Genomic DNA, 16,473 nt, shown 5'->3' with positions numbered 1-16,473 from the left:
CAGCCGGCTATCGTCCAGTAGCTAGTAGTGCTAGCAGCATGACATCAACAGAATTTAATGTAGTTTTAGGCTATTTACTAACACGCAGGGCAAAAGTACAGGACACAACTTCTTCTACATCCATGGTCTATTGGACTCCAGTTATGTCCACCGCTCATTTTATGCTCCTCTGGGAAGCAGCCGGGCAAAAAGTTTAATAAATAAATAGTATGTCTATTTATAATATTTTATTTTATTGTTCAACACAGGACATTTCAGTAGAGACATTAAATATGACAATAGAATAGAAATGTAGTTTTACTTTTGTACGTCTCTTTGTAGGCGGACGTTTTACTGGTGTCTGGTAGTCGCTTTCAGTCAAATGGCTGAAGCGTAGCTCTGCTGCTGGAACCAACTAATGACTTTCATTTCTTATATAAATATATGATCTTTAGCTTTAGAGCAGTAGTCAAAGCACCGGAGGTTGTAAATGACTCCCGTTACCATGGAAACTGATGTTGACTGACAGCTGGAGGTCAAAGGTCAGTGAAACACACGACGCTCAACAGAGACTTTTCTTAAAATATTAAAGTTAAAAATGTACAGAGACGAGAATGATCAGCTCGCCACGTGACGTCAGCGGGGGCGCGTCCTGGTGGCGGGACTCAGAGCCTTCAGGGCAGCTGCAGGTCTCCTCAGCTCCTTCATCACCTGAAGAACATTAAAACAACCTTACTTTAGTTATTATACATGGAAAACGTGAGGTTCAGGTTCTCTTCATCTTTACGGGAAAAAATAGAAATGTTTCCACAGCTCGTCCTCGCTCTCTAATGTCTGCTCACCTCCTGGTATCTCTGGGTTGCTCTTGTTTGTTTTAAAAAAAAAATAATCTGGCTTCTTTGTGTCTTCTAATAATAATAATAATAATAATAATAATAATAATAATAATAATAATAATAATAAAATACCATTTATAATAAAAACACTGATAATATATAAACAATTATAATAATAAAAACACTATTATAATAATAAAACCATCACCTGCAGGCCAAAAGCTCTAATGGGCCGCAGACAGACCGGGGACCTGTCGGGACCGGGATTAGGAGGAGTAGGGGGGTCCGCCCATGGGTCCTGCTGGTCCGTGTCAGTGACCGTTACCCTCACCGGTTTGTTCCGGTGAAACAGCGACTCCCGCCGGCGTGTGCACGGGCTCGCTGCCAGCACGGCTCGGAATCCGTAGGGCGTGATCACCTTCCGCACGTGCGGCAGCGACATGGCGGCGCGCGTCGTCAGGTCGGTGTCCGCAGACTCTGCAGCATCAGCGGTGGTGTCGGCTCGGCTCGGAGGTCTGATCCGCGGCCGGTGCAGCAGGTACCGGGGAGAGGCCGCAGGGCTGAGCCGGGCCTCAGGAGGACCTGGTCCCGGACTGTCCTCATCAGGGTCCGACAGCAGCCGGGTCCGGTCCGGGAACCGCCGGTGGAGCCGCGGAGACAGGAAGAGGAGCGGACTGCGGGTCACGATGACGAAGCTCGGAGTCCGCTGAGGGGTCAGAACCAGACTCCGCAGAGACGACATGAGGACAGGAGGACCCTAACCCGGTTCAGGTGGACTCTAAGAGGAAACACAACCCATCAGAAGACCAGGTCACCTTCTCATCACTGATCAACATGTGGATCCAATCAGATCTGGTTCAGACCTGGTTCAGCAGGTGGTTTAACATCACTTCCTGTTGCTGCAACACCAAACCAACATCTGAACTGGTGTGAAACCTCCTGCTGGGTTTTTAAAGATCACCTGAGGCTGAACTCTAGAACCAGTCTGGATCAGTGGAGTCCACTTACCTGAGTCACAGTCTCACCTGGTCTACAGCAGGTCTGGCTCTGGTCTGCTGGTTTATAGCAGCAGTAGCAGGTCTGGCTCTGGTTTGCAGCAGGTCTGGCTCTGGTCTCTGGTCTGCTGTTTTATAGCAACAGCAGGTCTGGCTCTGGTCTGGGTTTGTCTCTGGTGTGCTGGTTTAAAGCAGCAGCAGCAGGTGGAGCCAATCAGTCTGATCAGTCCTCAAGAGTCCTGCTAACGATCCAGACCAGGATCCACCTGCTGCTGCTGTTAAACCTCCTGATATTAAAGGGACTGTTTGTAACTTCTTACACGTATAAATCCGGGTCAGTGTCCCATGAGCGTTCGCGTGTGGCTACGCTGTTCAGACTCAGACTCCAACACAAACTACACGGAAGCACCAAAACCTCAAAGTTTTATCTAGTGAAGTCCAACTTGCAAAACAGTGTTGGCCGCGGTCGGAGGACGTGGGGGAGACCGTAGCTTTGGTCTCCAGGGCCGGAGTCTCTGCTCCTCTGCCTGCCTGCCTTCACTCACACACCGCGCTCGTTCTCACTCTTTCACTCCACTCACGTGCATGCGCGCACACTACACACTGCAGAAGACTTCTTAGCTCTGAGAATATCTAGTTAATGTTCAGTGGACGTTTGTGCAGAAATAAATGCTGTAGCTCCTCCAGACCAACAGAGGTTTCCCGTGTCTTGTGAAGTGACGGGGCTCCGCAGAGAGAAACGTTATCGTCTCCGACCAAAACTCTGGTGTCTTCCCTGTTCCCTTCGGCCGCGGTCGGGAGGCTGAGGCAGGAAAAGCCAACACTAGGATCAGCATTGATTCATGGAGAGACCTTCGTCTGGTCAGCTAACATTACTGCCAAGCAGGTGAAATATAGAGTGATATTGTGGTTTTAGCTGACGTGTGTCGCCTCACTGTTTTGAGTCTATGTAGAGCGAGCACAAGCGCGAGCCCGACGCTGACTTTCATAGACTTAACGGCCACAGGTGTCGCTGTTAACAAGCATTTCTGATTCTTACAAACAGTCCCTTTAAATCTAGATTTTATGATGTTTCCTTGAACCAGAAGAGAATAACGAACAACTAGAAAAGCAGTTTCTGATGAAATTGCGGTATGAATGCTGATGAGCTGCCGCCACTGCGGTCCAGCCTTAGTTTCCTGTTAACTTACACTGAGAGTTGGGAGCTTTTATTTTGAAAAAATAGCCTTATACTGAGCTTCCTGTTAAGATACAGTTACTCCATAGGGCTTTTGTATTGAAAAGGGGGGGTGAGATGGGGAGAGATGCAAAATATATGGTGATGATAACTGTAAAGGTTGCCATGGTGATAATAACTGTAAAGTGACTCAATCAGAGTTCATTGTTGACAGGTTTTAAGCTGAAGCGTACCTCTCATATCTCTACTTTCTAGTAAAAAACCATGACTCCTAGCACTTAAATATTTTACGTGAGGTATTAGGACCCTCTGATAAACACATTGGGTGAAAATTGTGCGTGTAGTGTGAAAATTGTGAACATGGGAGCAGGTTAGAAAACTGGTACCGTTTGCTGTTTTTCTATGAAGATTTTAGACCTCTCCACTCGAGCTCCGTCCAACACACAATAATGTAAACATGTGAGGAAGCTTCAAACAAAGTTGAATAATAATCTCTGAAAGATGTTTGAATGGAGTTTCTAGGTGAAAATACATGAAAATCATGAATTTTTGTCAGAATTGAAGATTCCGTCCGTTCATTTGGACGAAATTTCTCGTAAAAAGTTGAATATTTATAAGTATGAATGGTATGAATTAAAAAAATACATGTGCGTATGTCCTGACTGAGCTGCACGTTTTGATGTTTGAATGAAGTTTCTACGTTGAAAAATGTGGAAGGAATAATAATGTTAAAGATTTCCCTTCAGCATGTGACTGTTGTCATGGTGACTGATTAACTAATGAATCATTTACCAGGTAACTCCGACCACCTCCTCTACACAGGAAACCCTTTAAATTAGGATCCGTTTATTTAATCCTGAAAACATGAATTTAATTTTCAAATTTTACTCCATTAAAACTTCATATTCAATACGGTCCAAATTCACTTCAAAACTATAATAGTGCAGTAAATCCATTAAATATACTAATATATATATATGACAGTCTGTTAAGTATTCTCTTAAAATATCCTCTTAAATACCTTCATTACAGCTTAATCGGGTAAATTAACCCGATAAAGGTTCATTTAAAGGTCAAAGGTTAACCCCCCCTCCCAGTAACAGACGACCTGCAACATGATGAACAGACGAGGTGATTTTACTGCAGCGAGACAAACAGGAAGGAGCTGCTAAAAACAGCAGGAAGTCAGGATCCTCCACAATAAGAGTCCAAATCCCCCCCCCCCCCCGAAAAAAATGAAAAAGAGAAAAGAGGGGGGCAGAAGTACCCACAACAACCACATCATCATCATCATCATATTCATCACGTTCCTCGTATTAAAATCAGTCTGTCAGTTCCCAGAGTTCGTGGTTTCCTCCTCCAAGTGCATCATGGGAGGACAGCCACATGGTGACCTTTGACCCCGCCAGTCGTCTCCGTGGTAAACGTCAGTTTCATCGTGTGAAAGTCAGTTCACCATGTGGATTTAAAGTCTGCGGCGTCTCGGAGCCCCGCCCCTCCCGCGGCGGTCAGTGCGTGTCATCGGGAGGGGGCGGGCCTCTTCCAGCGGTCAGAGCGGCTGCTTGGCTGACAATCTCTGTGGCAGCTGGCATGTGATTGGTCAGAGGCTCCGTCAGTCGCTGTCAGAGCCGACGGCTGACGAGCCTTTCCTTTTCCTCTTCGGAGCTTTGGGCTTCGAGTCTTCCTCCTCCTGAAACCACAAAACACACTGATCAATCAAACTGATCAATGGTCTCTAATAAATCACACTGATCAATCACACTAATCAATGGTCTCTGATCAATCAGCTGATCAATGGTCTCTAATCAATCAAACTGATCAATCACACTGATCAATGGTCTCTAATAAATCACACTGATCATTCACACTAATCAATGGTCTCTGATCAATCACACAGATCAATCAGCTGATCAATCAAATTAATTAATCAGCTGATCAATAAAACTGATCAATCACACTGGTCAATGGTCTCTAATCAATCAGCTCACCAATCAACCAAATAATCAATCAATCAATCAATCACATAATGAATCAGTCCTAGGCCACAAGGTGATGGCGTGTCCAGTGCTGCAGTAGGTGGTTCTAGTCGGGGACCGCACTGGGTCCCGTACTTGCCGATGACCCGGCGGCGTGGAGCGTACGTACCGAGGCGCTGCTGGAGGCGCTCTCCTCTTCATTGTTGGTGGGCGGAGCCGCTCCTTTCCGGGAGCGCGGCGAGGAGGCTGGAGCCTTACGGCGAGACTTGGGAGGCTTCGACTGAGAGTCCTCGTACTCCTCGGCCAGGGCGAACAGGTCGCTGAACCTGAGGACCAGGAAGTGATGTCATCAGCACCTGCTGTGATGTCATCCATCAGAGTGTATATGTGTGTGTGTGTGTGTGTGTGTGTGTGTGTGTGTGTGTGCGCGCATACCTCATCTTGTGTGCTTCGTCACAGCTGGCCTGAACATGCTGCAGAGCCTGAAGGATCGGCGTCTGAGTGAAGACTGAGGGACACAAACAACCAATCAGGGATCAATAAATCAATATCCAATCAGTGATCAGTTATCAATAAATCAATAACAATCAGTTATCAATAGATCAATAACCAATAAGTGATCAGTTATCAATCAATAAATAATAAATCAGTGATCAGTTATCAATCAATCAATCAATCAATAACTGTGTGAGTACTGACAGTTGTTCTTGGTGTTGCTGAGGCTCAGTCTCAGGTTGTCCATGTGCTCCAGGATCTGTTCCAGAGTCAGCTGGGCCAGTTTACTGCTGGAGCTACGAAGACTGGAGACACAGACACAGTTCACACCTGCTATTAACATCAGTCCACACCTGGCTTTAACATCAATCCACACCTAGCTTTAACATCACTTCACATCTGGCTTTAACATCAGTCCACATCTGACTTTAACATCAGTCCACACCTGGCTTTAACATCAGTTCACACCTGGCTTTAACATCAGTTCACACCTGGTATTAACATGAGTTCCCACCAGCTATTAACATCAGTTCACACCTGGCTTTTACATCAGTTCACACCTGGTATTAACATCAGTCCACACCTGGCTTTAACATCAGTTCACACCTGGCTTTAACATCAGTTCACACCTGGTATTAACATGAGTTCCCACCTGCTATTAACATCAGTTCACACCTGGCTTTTACATCAGTTCACACCTGGTATTAACATCAGTCCACACCTGGCTTTAACATCAGTTCACACCTGGCTTTAACATCAGTTCACACCTGCTATTAACATCAGTTCACAGCTGGCTTTAACATCAGTTCACAGCTGGCTTTAACATCAGTTCACAGCTGGCTTTAACATCAGTTCACACCTGCTATTAACATCAGTTCACAGCTGGCTTTAACATCAGTTCACACCAGCTATTAACATCAGTTCACACCTGGCTTTAACATCAGTTCACACCTGGCTTTAACATCAGTTCACAGCTGGCTTTAACATCAGTTCACACCTGGCTTTAACATCAGTTCATACCTGGCTTTAACATCAGTTCACACCTGGCTTTAACATCAGTTCACACCTGGCTTTAACATCAGTTCACACCTGGCTTTAACATCAGTTCACACCTGGCTTTAACATCAGTCCACACCTGGCTTTAACATCAGTCCACACCTGGCTTTAACATCAGTTCACACCTGCTATTAACATCAGTCCACATCTGGCTTTACCTCTCCTTCTTCCACACCTCTGTCTCTGTCTCCTGTCTGTCCTCACCTCTGTCTCTGTCTCTTGTCTGTCCTCACCTCTGTCTCTGTCTCTTGTCTGTCCTCACCTCTGTCTCTGTCTCTTGTCTGTCCTCACCTCTGTCTCTGGTCTGTCCTCACCCCTGTCTCCTGTCTGTCCTCACCTCTGTCTCTGTCTCCTGTCTGTCCTCACCTCTGTCTCTTGCGGGGCTGGTTGTTATTCTTGATCAGCTGGGCCTTGATGTGTTCTCCCAGCGTGTCGTCGTATTTGGACGCCCAGTGTCTCAGGATGCTGGTGGTGAACTGGTCCTCCGGGTGACAGGGACGACTCAGGACCATCTTTACCATCTCCTCACTCGGCCTGGAACAAAGAGACGGACAGAGGGACGGAGACATTAACAGGAAGCTGGAACATGAAGAAGATGGTGTATTTTCAGGAGTCGTACTTCTCTCTGCGGAGCTGCAGCAGCAGACAGGACAAGGCCTCGGGATGTTCTGCAAACAGAAAAGAGAACTGTCCGTGAGAAACCGGTTCCACCGGACCAGAAGACAGAGGACAGGGGACGTCTCCTGGACTCACCTTTATATTTGAGGTGTTGCAGGATGGGGATGATGGTCTCCAGAGGAATACTGTGGGCCAGAAACAGCTGCCAGGTGCTGTACTGCTCAAAGGTCTCCCAGTCAAGAGACTGAACTGTCAATACCAGAGAAGAAGACATGAAGACATGAGGACAGAATGTTCCAGTCCAGAGACTGAACTGTCAATACCAGAGAAGAAGAAGACATGAGGACAGTGTCCCCTGCAGTATTAATGTGTGTTGTGTGAGTGTCTCACTGAGGATGTTGAGGACGGAGTCTTTCCTGAACATCACCAGGGTGCCCATCATTACGTGACACATCAGCTCCTGTAACTACAGAGTTACAACCTGGTTACTCAACAGGTGAACATGTGATTTAAAGGTTAATAAACGTATTGATCCGTCCAGGTGTTCACTGGTCAGTCAGTTACCTGAGTGGAGTCGATGACGGCCACGATCATGTTGAGCAGCTCTCCACTTCTCAACGTCTCATCTGGAAACTGAAGGAAGACATTCACAAAATACCAGGTGACCACGAGACACCAGGCAACCTGGAGACACCAGGCGACCCCGGGCGACACCGGGCGACCTCGGGACACCGGGCGACCTCGGAACACCGGGTGACCTCGAGACATGGCGGCAGCAGTGTGAAGATACATCTGTGTGTGTGTGTGTGTGTACCTCAGAGTATATGGAGGGGGTGAGGTAGCAGAGAAGCCGGACGTCGTCTTCCTGACACGCCTTCATGTCCATCATCAGACAGGTGTGCAGATCACCGAGAGCCGTCGCCTGAGCAAAAGACTCGTACAGCATCATCTTACCGTTGGCCGCTTTACTGCACGCACACACACACAAACACAAACACACACACACACACACACACGTTTTAATACTCGTGTTCACATGTTAATATCATGTTTCTAACATCAGAGACGTCACCACCCCGGTGGGGGGGGGGGCCTCACCTGGCCTTGAGGTAGTACAGCAGGTGATACCCGATCTTGGGTTGTTTTTGGTAGAATTCAGCCAACATGTCGAGCAGCACAGAGAATCCACTGTTGTCCTCCTGCATGGTGACCAGGTTCCTAAAGACCAGGCAGACGGGTTTAGACACCGACTCCTCCAGGGACCTGAGGGACAGACCGGGAATCAGACAGACAGACAGACAGTCAGTCTCTGTGGTGGTTCTGAGTCTCTTTGTGGTAGTTTCAAGTCTCAATAAGATGATATTGATCAGTCAGTCTTACTCCTCAGTGATCTCCTCTGGCAGGACGTCTCCTCTGAAGTGATCTTTAAATAGTTCAGCCAGACAGGAAGCCAGAGCCGACATCTGCTCCGTGTCAAAGTCCTCCTGCAACACAACACAGTAAAATACCGTAAAAACACCATAGAATACAGTAAAACCCAGTAGAATAAAGCAGAACGAGGTAGAATTCCGTAACGCACAGTAGAGGATACTAAAACGCAGTAAAACCCAGTTGACTATAGTAGAATACAGTAAAATAGAGTCCACAGATCGATCAAAGACAACTCACCTCCATGATAAGATCCACGATTTCCTGCATCACTTCACACTGAGTCTCTGTGTCACTGAGGAGATAGAATTAATATTATCAGTATCATCATTAATATTATCATTATTATTAGTAGTAGTATTATCATTATCATCGTTAATATCATTATCATTATTACTATCATTAATATTATAATTATTAGTAGTAGTATTACAATTATCATTATTAATAATATTAATACTATGCTAAACTATTCACTGATAGGTGATAAATAAACCCACATTAGACCTGATCTGAGGACCTGAAGGAGGACCTGATCTGAGGACTGGGGTCTCACCTGGTTTTCTGCAGCTGCTGGACTTTCTCCTTCATGGTGTCGTCTAATTGGTCGAGCCAGGGTGTGATGTCAGCAGGCTCCTCCACAACAGCCTCTTTGATTGGATGGAACCTAAACTCCCTTTTCTTGCCTGCAGTGATTGGTCGACAGCAGCGTGATACTGGTTATACTGGTTCATTACAAACTAAACTGGCAACATTATTGAGTTGAACTGGGATTGAAACCAGTTTAAACTGGTTTGTCCTGATCACCTTTGTTGTTGACCTCCTCCTCGTCATCGCTGAAGGCGGCCTCTGTGTTGTCATAGCAACCCTCCTCCTTGTCCAACAGATTGTTGTCCATCTCCATGGAAGCGGCCTCCTCCATCTTGACTGCAGGACACACACACACAAACACAACCTGAGCGAGGGGCTCATCTTTCGAAGGGGCGCCAGAGAGACATTTGCCCGAAACCCTTAAAATAATAAATTTTACACCTCAAGGTCTCAAAAATGTGATTAATTTTAAGAAGAACAATTCCTAAAGTTTCAACAGGATCGTCGCTGCCTGACGTTATCGGTGTTCGGGCCCTAATAATCAATATTGTGTGTGTGTGTGTGTGTGTGTGTGTTACCTTCAGTAGGGGGGGATGGCGAGCTGCAGAACTCGGGGAATCTCTCTCTGAGCATCGATCGTAGCTCTCGGTCCAGTTTAGGATTATCAAACAGTGGAGCGAGGTGACTGAGACAACGACAGGCTGATCAGTAATCAATAATCAATAATCAAACAGTGGAGCGAGGTGACTGAAACAATGACAGGCTGATCAGTAATCAATAATCAATCAGTGTGTGTTTCTTACGCCAGAACTCTTTTCTCCATGATGAAGGTCAGCGAGCTGCAGACGCCCTGACGGACCTGAGACTCTAACGGAGGGAAGAAGTGAGGGATGATCTGAGGAGAGGAGATGAGGAGAGGAGGTAGGGAAGGAGACGAGGAGAGGAGGGAGGGAAAGACACAAGGAGAGGAGGTAGGGAAGGAAGCAAAGAGAGGAGGTAGGAGGTAGGGAAGGAAACAGATAATTATTATTTCGTTCTATCAGTTTGTCCAGGTACAGGTCTGAGGTCAGTGAGGTTTGAACGAGGTGTGAACAATGTGTGTGTGTGTGTTACCCTGCACATGAAGTCCAGCAGCGTGGCGGTGATGGCAGGATGAGGCTTCATGGAGTGATGCATCACCAGGATGGCTGGTTCTGACCCATGACGACGACGATGACGACAACAACAACAACAACAACAGAGGGTCAATGACTTCACTCAACAATTAGTAGTAGGATTTGGTATTAGTATTAATATTATTAATAGTTATTATTAGTATCTATTATTATTAGTTAGTATTTACTATTATTATAATAGTTATTAGTTATCATTAGTATTATTATTGTTAGTTTGTATTAGTATTTATTTATTATTGTTATTATTATTAGTTAGTACTATTTATTGTTGTTATTAGTTATTACTGTTATTAGTTAGTACTAGTTATTGTTGTTATTAGTTAGTACTAGTATTACTGTTATTAGTTAGTACTAGTTATTGTTGTTATCAGTTTGTACTAGTAGTTGTAATGTGACGTTAAAGTCTGAGTGAGGGGTTGGTCAATGAGGGTCCTAACGAGTGTAGGAGGACCGCCGTGTGTGAGTGAGTCACCTATGTTCATGATGCTGTCTTTCTCAGCATTGAAGAACAGCCAATCATAGAAGAGCGCCAGCTTGGCGTTGGAGGCAGCGACGTTCGACTGGAGACACAAAGACGTTGATCGATTGATTGATGGTTATTGATTTTAACAGATGATGCGCTTCATCTAAACAGCCTGAGGCCCCGCCCCCTTACCGTGCAGGTGGTGAGCAGCCAGCCAATAATAGCCCATCGTGGCAGGATGTCAGAGCTCAGCACCTCATTGGACGGATGGACCACTCCGCAGATGTAGCGAATCAGATCGCAGCGCAGTGATTGGCTCTCTGCTGTGGACAGGTACTGTCTCTGAAACCAGTCCTGATACCGCTTCTGCTGCCCGAAACGCACCTGAGCACAGGTAACGATACAGTCAGAGAGGTCACCTGATCACAGGTAGAGATACAGTCAGAGAGGTCACCTGATCACAGGTAGAGATGCAGTCGGACAGGTCACCTGATCACAGGTAACAATACAATCAGAGGGGTCACCTGATCACAGGTAGAGATACAGTCAGAGAGGTCACCTGAGCACAGGTAACGATACAGTCAGAGAGGTCACCTGATCACAGGTGGGTGTGTGTAGTGTGTACTGGGTGTGTTACCCTGGAGGTCATGAACAGCAGCTTGGTCTCCATGTCAGGTGTGAGACGACAGGCCAGAAACTTCCGGGAGGTGCGAGCGGTCAGCAGCTGGAGAACACCTGAGACACACATCAGATTACAGGTGAGACCTCAAACTGCTGCCCAGGTAAAAAGGTGATGTTCAAAGTACACAAGTTGAGTAACGCTAACATTAGCAGCTAACGCTACTTCCACACCTTGCTGGAGCTAAACTTCTCTAAACTGAAGCTAAATGTTTCGGTAGTGTAGTTTACCGGTGAACTGAGGATTGTGGATAGTGTAGTTTACCGGTGAATTGAGGATTATGTGTAGTGTAGTTTACCAGTGAACTGAGGATTGTGGGTAGTGTAGTTTACCGGTGAACTGAGGACTGAGGACTTGTGGGCTGTGCAGCAGGTCCTTCCACACCAGCTCCATCTCTGGGATCCGAGCGACGTTCTGCAGCAGACGAACCAGATCTCTGCCGATGATCTGACACTCCATAAACTACAGAGAAAGGGAGACAGGGTTGTCATTGTAACCACCAGGGTGACAAATGCAAACAGTCTTCCTTCCTTCCTTCCTTCCTTCCTTCCTTACCTTCTCCCTCAGCATGCTAATGCAGTAGTCGACCTCTTTCTGACGCAGAATCAGCAGGTTTGGCACTCCGTGGTCGACGATGAGGCGGAGGTAGGTGTAGACGGACATCGCTATCAGCATCCCGCTCTTCAACACCCACTCCCTATGGTGAGGAAAACATTAAGCTGCTTCACAGTAAAAACCCTCCAGCTGCTTCACAGTAATAATTAAACACAGTAAAAACCCTCTAGCTGCTTCAGTCCTAAAGCTTTTACTGTGAGAAAAGTACTAATTTTGTTGTATGACGCAGTAAAGTTTGAGGTTTATACTTGCTGAAGGTACTTTTAGAAACACATCACATGTACTGCAGTCTGACTAAACGTTTGTTAATGTATTTTAGTGTGAAACGTACTTTTGGTCCAGCAGGATGTCCAGGACGCTCTCAGACAACCAGAGGTTTTTGGTGGAAATATCTCCTCCTGGATGGGAAACACACAATGACAGCATTACTTTGGGATGACAACATCTGGATTCACAGCTGTGATACTTTACATGATGAAACTGACCTGCGATCTGTTTCAGCAGTGTCATGACGACGCCGTCAGCTCCCATCACGCCACTCTTCACCAGCTCTCTGACCAGCCACACCAGCTGCACACACATCAACACCGTCACTAACATCTCATTACAATCAGAGGTCATTTAGAACCAGAGACAAGTAATCAGCTGATAGATCAGTAGGTTCCACCTGTACATCTGAGTGTACACCTGTATGTGTATCTGTGTGTGTGTACCTGTGTTCTAGGGACGTCCTGCAGCTTGAGGAACTTCTCCATCAGGATCTGGTTGATCTTCACCAGAACCACGTTCATCCCATCTCTGTTGAGCAGCGTCAGGTCTCTGTAACACTGTCACCAAACACACACACACACAGTAATGTCACGATGATGTCACAGTGATGTCATACATTAATAATTATTTGGCGGTGATGTCTCACCCTCTGGGCCTGGGCCGGTTCGTTGAGGACCAGAGAGAACAGACCCAGACACACCTCCTCATGCTGCTGCTGACCTTTACACACCTGCAGGACAGTAGCACAGTAGTATTTACCACACTATTAGCAGTAGTATTAATTGTAGTATTGGCAGTAGTACGAGGTGTGTTTCTTACGTTGGCGGTGAGCGCGTCGTTGGCCTCTCTCTCTGACAGCCCATTGATCAACGACTGGACAATTCCAGTACAGCGCTCCAATCTCTGCAAACACACAAATCAATAAAAAAAACATTATTTATTCTTGTTTATTTATCCTGGTCTCTGATCAAACACGGCTTGCTGACAGGAAATACTTTCAAACACATCAAAGTTCAGAGTTATTGACATGTTATCTGCGCTCTTTTCAAAGCCACCAGACTCCATTGATAAAAACAGTAATTTTACCTAGTAGAACATGAAGTTGTTGGTCTACTGCTGCCTCCATTGGTTAGCTAGTTTGTGCTATTGACATGTTATCTCTGCTCTATTCAAAGCCACCAGACTCCACTGATAAAAACAGCAATTTTACCTCGTAGAACACAGCGATGTTGGTCTACCGTTGCCTCCACTTTTACTCGCAGTGGAGTATTTTCACAGTGTGGTATTAATACTTTTACTGCAGTATCTGAATACATCTGAATAACATCAGCTGACAGGGAGTAAACATGGACCCAAACAGTTGCCAGGCAACGCAATTCTGTTGCAATTCTGTCAAAATGCACTAAAACGGAGCGTTTCAGACAGAGGGTAAATACAGGTATATTCAGGCAGACAGTAGGAGGAAAATTAAGTTTTTTTTTTAACATTACAGCATGTAAACATGTTGTAGTAGAAACACAAAAGTATGAACCTGAAAATGAGCACGATATGGGACCTTTAAATAAAGGTTATTTAAACGGTCAGCATCTCTCACTACTTTCTCACATGAGAAACACGAGCACGGCGCATGCGTATCTGTCACTTGTCTGTCTGCCTCATCCTTCTGTTTACGTAGATTAGCATGCTAGGCTAACAGTCAGGTCAGCTGTGTGGCTTCATTTATCCGCTCCAGAGAGCATAAAAGCCCGCAGACACAACACACTCCACACACTCCACACACTGAGGGTTCAACACCGTGTTTACAAGGACTCCAGCCATGCTAACTAGCCTGGTAGCCACCTTCCAGCCATGCTAGCTAGCCTGCTAACTAGCCTGCTTACTAGCCTGCTAACTAGCCTGTGTAATGGAAAATGACATTGTATGTAATGATGTCTCTTTATGCAACAGTAGAAAGTTACTGTCTGTGTGCGCTTCGTCTCATGTAATGGGAAACTACTGAGTGTTTACTTTTACTGGGACACTGTCTGAGTAAAACAACTCCTTCTCTCACAGTCCCTGTTTCTATATAATCACATTGTAATACTCTTCTGCAGACTTTGTGTGACTCTGTATAACCAGTTGCCTCTTCTTGCAAGAATAAAATACAACAAAGACATTTCATCTGTTTGAGATCCTTATTTCAACGTTCATTAGGACTCATCTCGGAATATTGACAGAATTTCTATTACACCTGCTAACCAGCCTGCAAGCCAGCTTCCAGCCATGCTAACTAGCCTGCTAACTAACCTGCTAACTAACCTGCTAGCCAGCTTCCAGCCATGCTAACTAGCCTGCTAACTAACCTGCTAGCCAGCTTCCAGCCATGCTAACTAGCCTGCTAGCCAGCTAACTAGCCTGCTAACTAGCCGGCTAACTAGCTGCTAGCCTGCTAACTTCCATCCCGTCTCTTTGTGGCCGCTGCTTGTTTCACTAACTGCTCACTAACTGCCGTTGAACCGGCTCTAACCGGGTCTATCCCGGGTTCTAGGAGCTTTCTGACCCGTTAACCTACCTCCTCCAGCTCATCTTTAGCGTCCAGCTGGGTGGACACAAGTAGCCGGCCCTGCGGCTTCGCCTTCGCCGGTGCAGCCTCCATCTGCTCCCGCCGCGCCTCGCCGGGCCCCGCGGAGCAGCGACGGACCGGGGCTCCGGGTTTAGGTGGAGGTGTTAGGAGGAGGAGGAGGGTTATAACGGCTCCTCCCGGTGTACCGGAGAGTCTAACGCTCCGTTCAGTGCCGGGGTCTCCGTGTGAGACGGCTGGGTCGGTACCGGGCTGTTTTAAAACTTATTTGTGGAGCTGCTGAGCCTCTCGGTCCCGCTCTGTGACACCGTCCGACCACGGCAACATAACGGACATCCGCACCAGGAGCCGCTGCTGCCTTCTGACCAATCAGCGGTCAGAGAACTCTGAGTGACGTGAGAGTGGACCAATGAGAGGAGAGGAAATCTGGAGCCAATCACTGGCCTGCTGCACTGACGCCATTTATAACAACAACTACACTGACTAACAAATACAATAACATGGTACCAGTACCAATACCAGTGTTCTAGTACTAGTACTAGTACACCAGTCCACCAGTCCAAGAGGTATTCAGATACTTTACTTCTGTAAAAGTACTAACACCACAGTGTATACAGTAAATACTCTGTTACAAGCGAAAGTCTTGCATTCTGAATGTTACTTCAGTAAAAGTACTATTACCAGTGTATAAATACTCTGTTACAAGCAAAAGTCCTGCAGTCAAAGTACTAACACCACAGTGTATAAATACTCTGTTACAAGTCAAAAGTCCTGCAGTAAAAGTACTAACACCCCAGTTTATAAATACTCTGTTACAAGCAAAAGTCCTGCAGTCAAAGTACTAACACCACAGTGTATAAATACTCTGTTACAAGTGAAAGTCCTGCATTCTAAATGTTACTGCAGTAAAAGTACTATTACCAGTGTATAAATACTCCGTTGCAAGCAAAAGTCCTGAAGTAAAAGTACTAACACCACAGTGTGTAAATACTCTGTTACAAGCAAAAGTCCTGTATTCTAAATGTTACTGCAGTAAAAGTACTATTACCAGTGTATAAATACTCCGTTGCAAGCAAAAGTCCTGAAGTAAAAGTACTAATACCAGTGTAAAAATACTCTGTTACAAGTCAAAGTCCTGCATTTAAAAAAAAGTATTAGCAAAATATACTTAAGTATCAAAAGTATTTATTATGTAGAAACAGTACTCCTTCCTTTCAGAGTGTTGTGAAATATGCATTCATAATATAGTATTATTGGATATTAATACTTAATGGTGTAATGTTAGGTAATTTGTACACTATACTGTTCAATAGTAAAGCCTCATACTTTTAAGTACTACTACTTATTGCATTTAAAATCGTATTCTGAAAAGTCATCAGTAACTCAAGCTGTCTCCTGAGATGTAGTGGAGTAGAATTAGAAAGTAGCAGGAAATAGAATACTACTGTAGTACCGCAAAATTGTACTTCTGTACAGTACTTCTGTAGAGTGATTGTTCACATGATTCAGTGTTTTCTGCTCTGATGGCCAGCAAACTAGAATTAATAAATAATAGTGAAT

General features: G+C 45.5%; 2 protein-coding genes across 4 annotated transcripts; both read right to left on the bottom strand.

The window, feature by feature from the left end:
* Positions 1-214: 214 nt before the first annotated feature.
* On the bottom strand, positions 215-2,007 carry LOC141754167 (C2 calcium-dependent domain-containing protein 4C-like). 2 transcript variants are annotated; one of them, XM_074613069.1, is made up of 3 exons: positions 1,841-2,007; positions 1,024-1,593; positions 215-690 (listed from the first exon to the last, which is right to left on the bottom strand). In XM_074613069.1, exons 2-3 carry the CDS (start codon positions 1,555-1,557, stop codon positions 616-618), a joined length of 609 nt encoding a protein of 202 aa, XP_074469170.1. In that variant the 5' UTR covers positions 1,558-1,593; positions 1,841-2,007; the 3' UTR covers positions 215-615. The 2 variants fall into 2 exon arrangements, with proteins under 2 accessions (XP_074469170.1, XP_074469169.1); XM_074613068.1 differs by having other exon boundaries at positions 1,824-1,990.
* A 2,101-nt stretch (positions 2,008-4,108) lies between these two features.
* Positions 4,109-15,280, bottom strand: ints3 (integrator complex subunit 3). 2 transcript variants are annotated; one of them, XM_074612938.1, is made up of 29 exons: positions 14,905-15,277; positions 13,173-13,256; positions 13,000-13,083; positions 12,797-12,910; positions 12,569-12,653; positions 12,415-12,481; positions 12,024-12,165; positions 11,801-11,930; positions 11,427-11,524; positions 10,982-11,173; positions 10,799-10,886; positions 10,265-10,344; positions 9,955-10,046; positions 9,730-9,836; positions 9,368-9,487; positions 9,117-9,246; positions 8,801-8,855; positions 8,513-8,616; positions 8,231-8,395; positions 7,947-8,100; positions 7,697-7,765; positions 7,523-7,598; positions 7,268-7,381; positions 7,134-7,182; positions 6,881-7,048; positions 5,663-5,763; positions 5,399-5,471; positions 5,133-5,289; positions 4,109-4,677 (listed from the first exon to the last, which is right to left on the bottom strand). In XM_074612938.1, exons 1-29 carry the CDS (start codon positions 14,986-14,988, stop codon positions 4,600-4,602), a joined length of 3,060 nt encoding a protein of 1,019 aa, XP_074469039.1. In that variant the 5' UTR covers positions 14,989-15,277; the 3' UTR covers positions 4,109-4,599. The 2 variants fall into 2 exon arrangements, with proteins under 2 accessions (XP_074469039.1, XP_074469040.1); XM_074612939.1 differs by lacking the exons at positions 4,109-4,677; positions 5,133-5,289; positions 5,399-5,471 and adding an exon at positions 5,472-5,599 and having other exon boundaries at positions 5,641-5,763; positions 14,905-15,280.
* Between the last annotated feature and the right edge of the window lie 1,193 nt (positions 15,281-16,473).

Source organism: Sebastes fasciatus, chromosome 17 (assembly GCF_043250625.1).
Source record: "Sebastes fasciatus isolate fSebFas1 chromosome 17, fSebFas1.pri, whole genome shotgun sequence".
NCBI lineage: Eukaryota > Metazoa > Chordata > Actinopteri > Perciformes > Sebastidae > Sebastes > Sebastes fasciatus.
The sequence above is the reverse complement of the archived record's forward strand: the minus strand, read 5'-3'. Positions and strand labels throughout refer to the sequence as shown.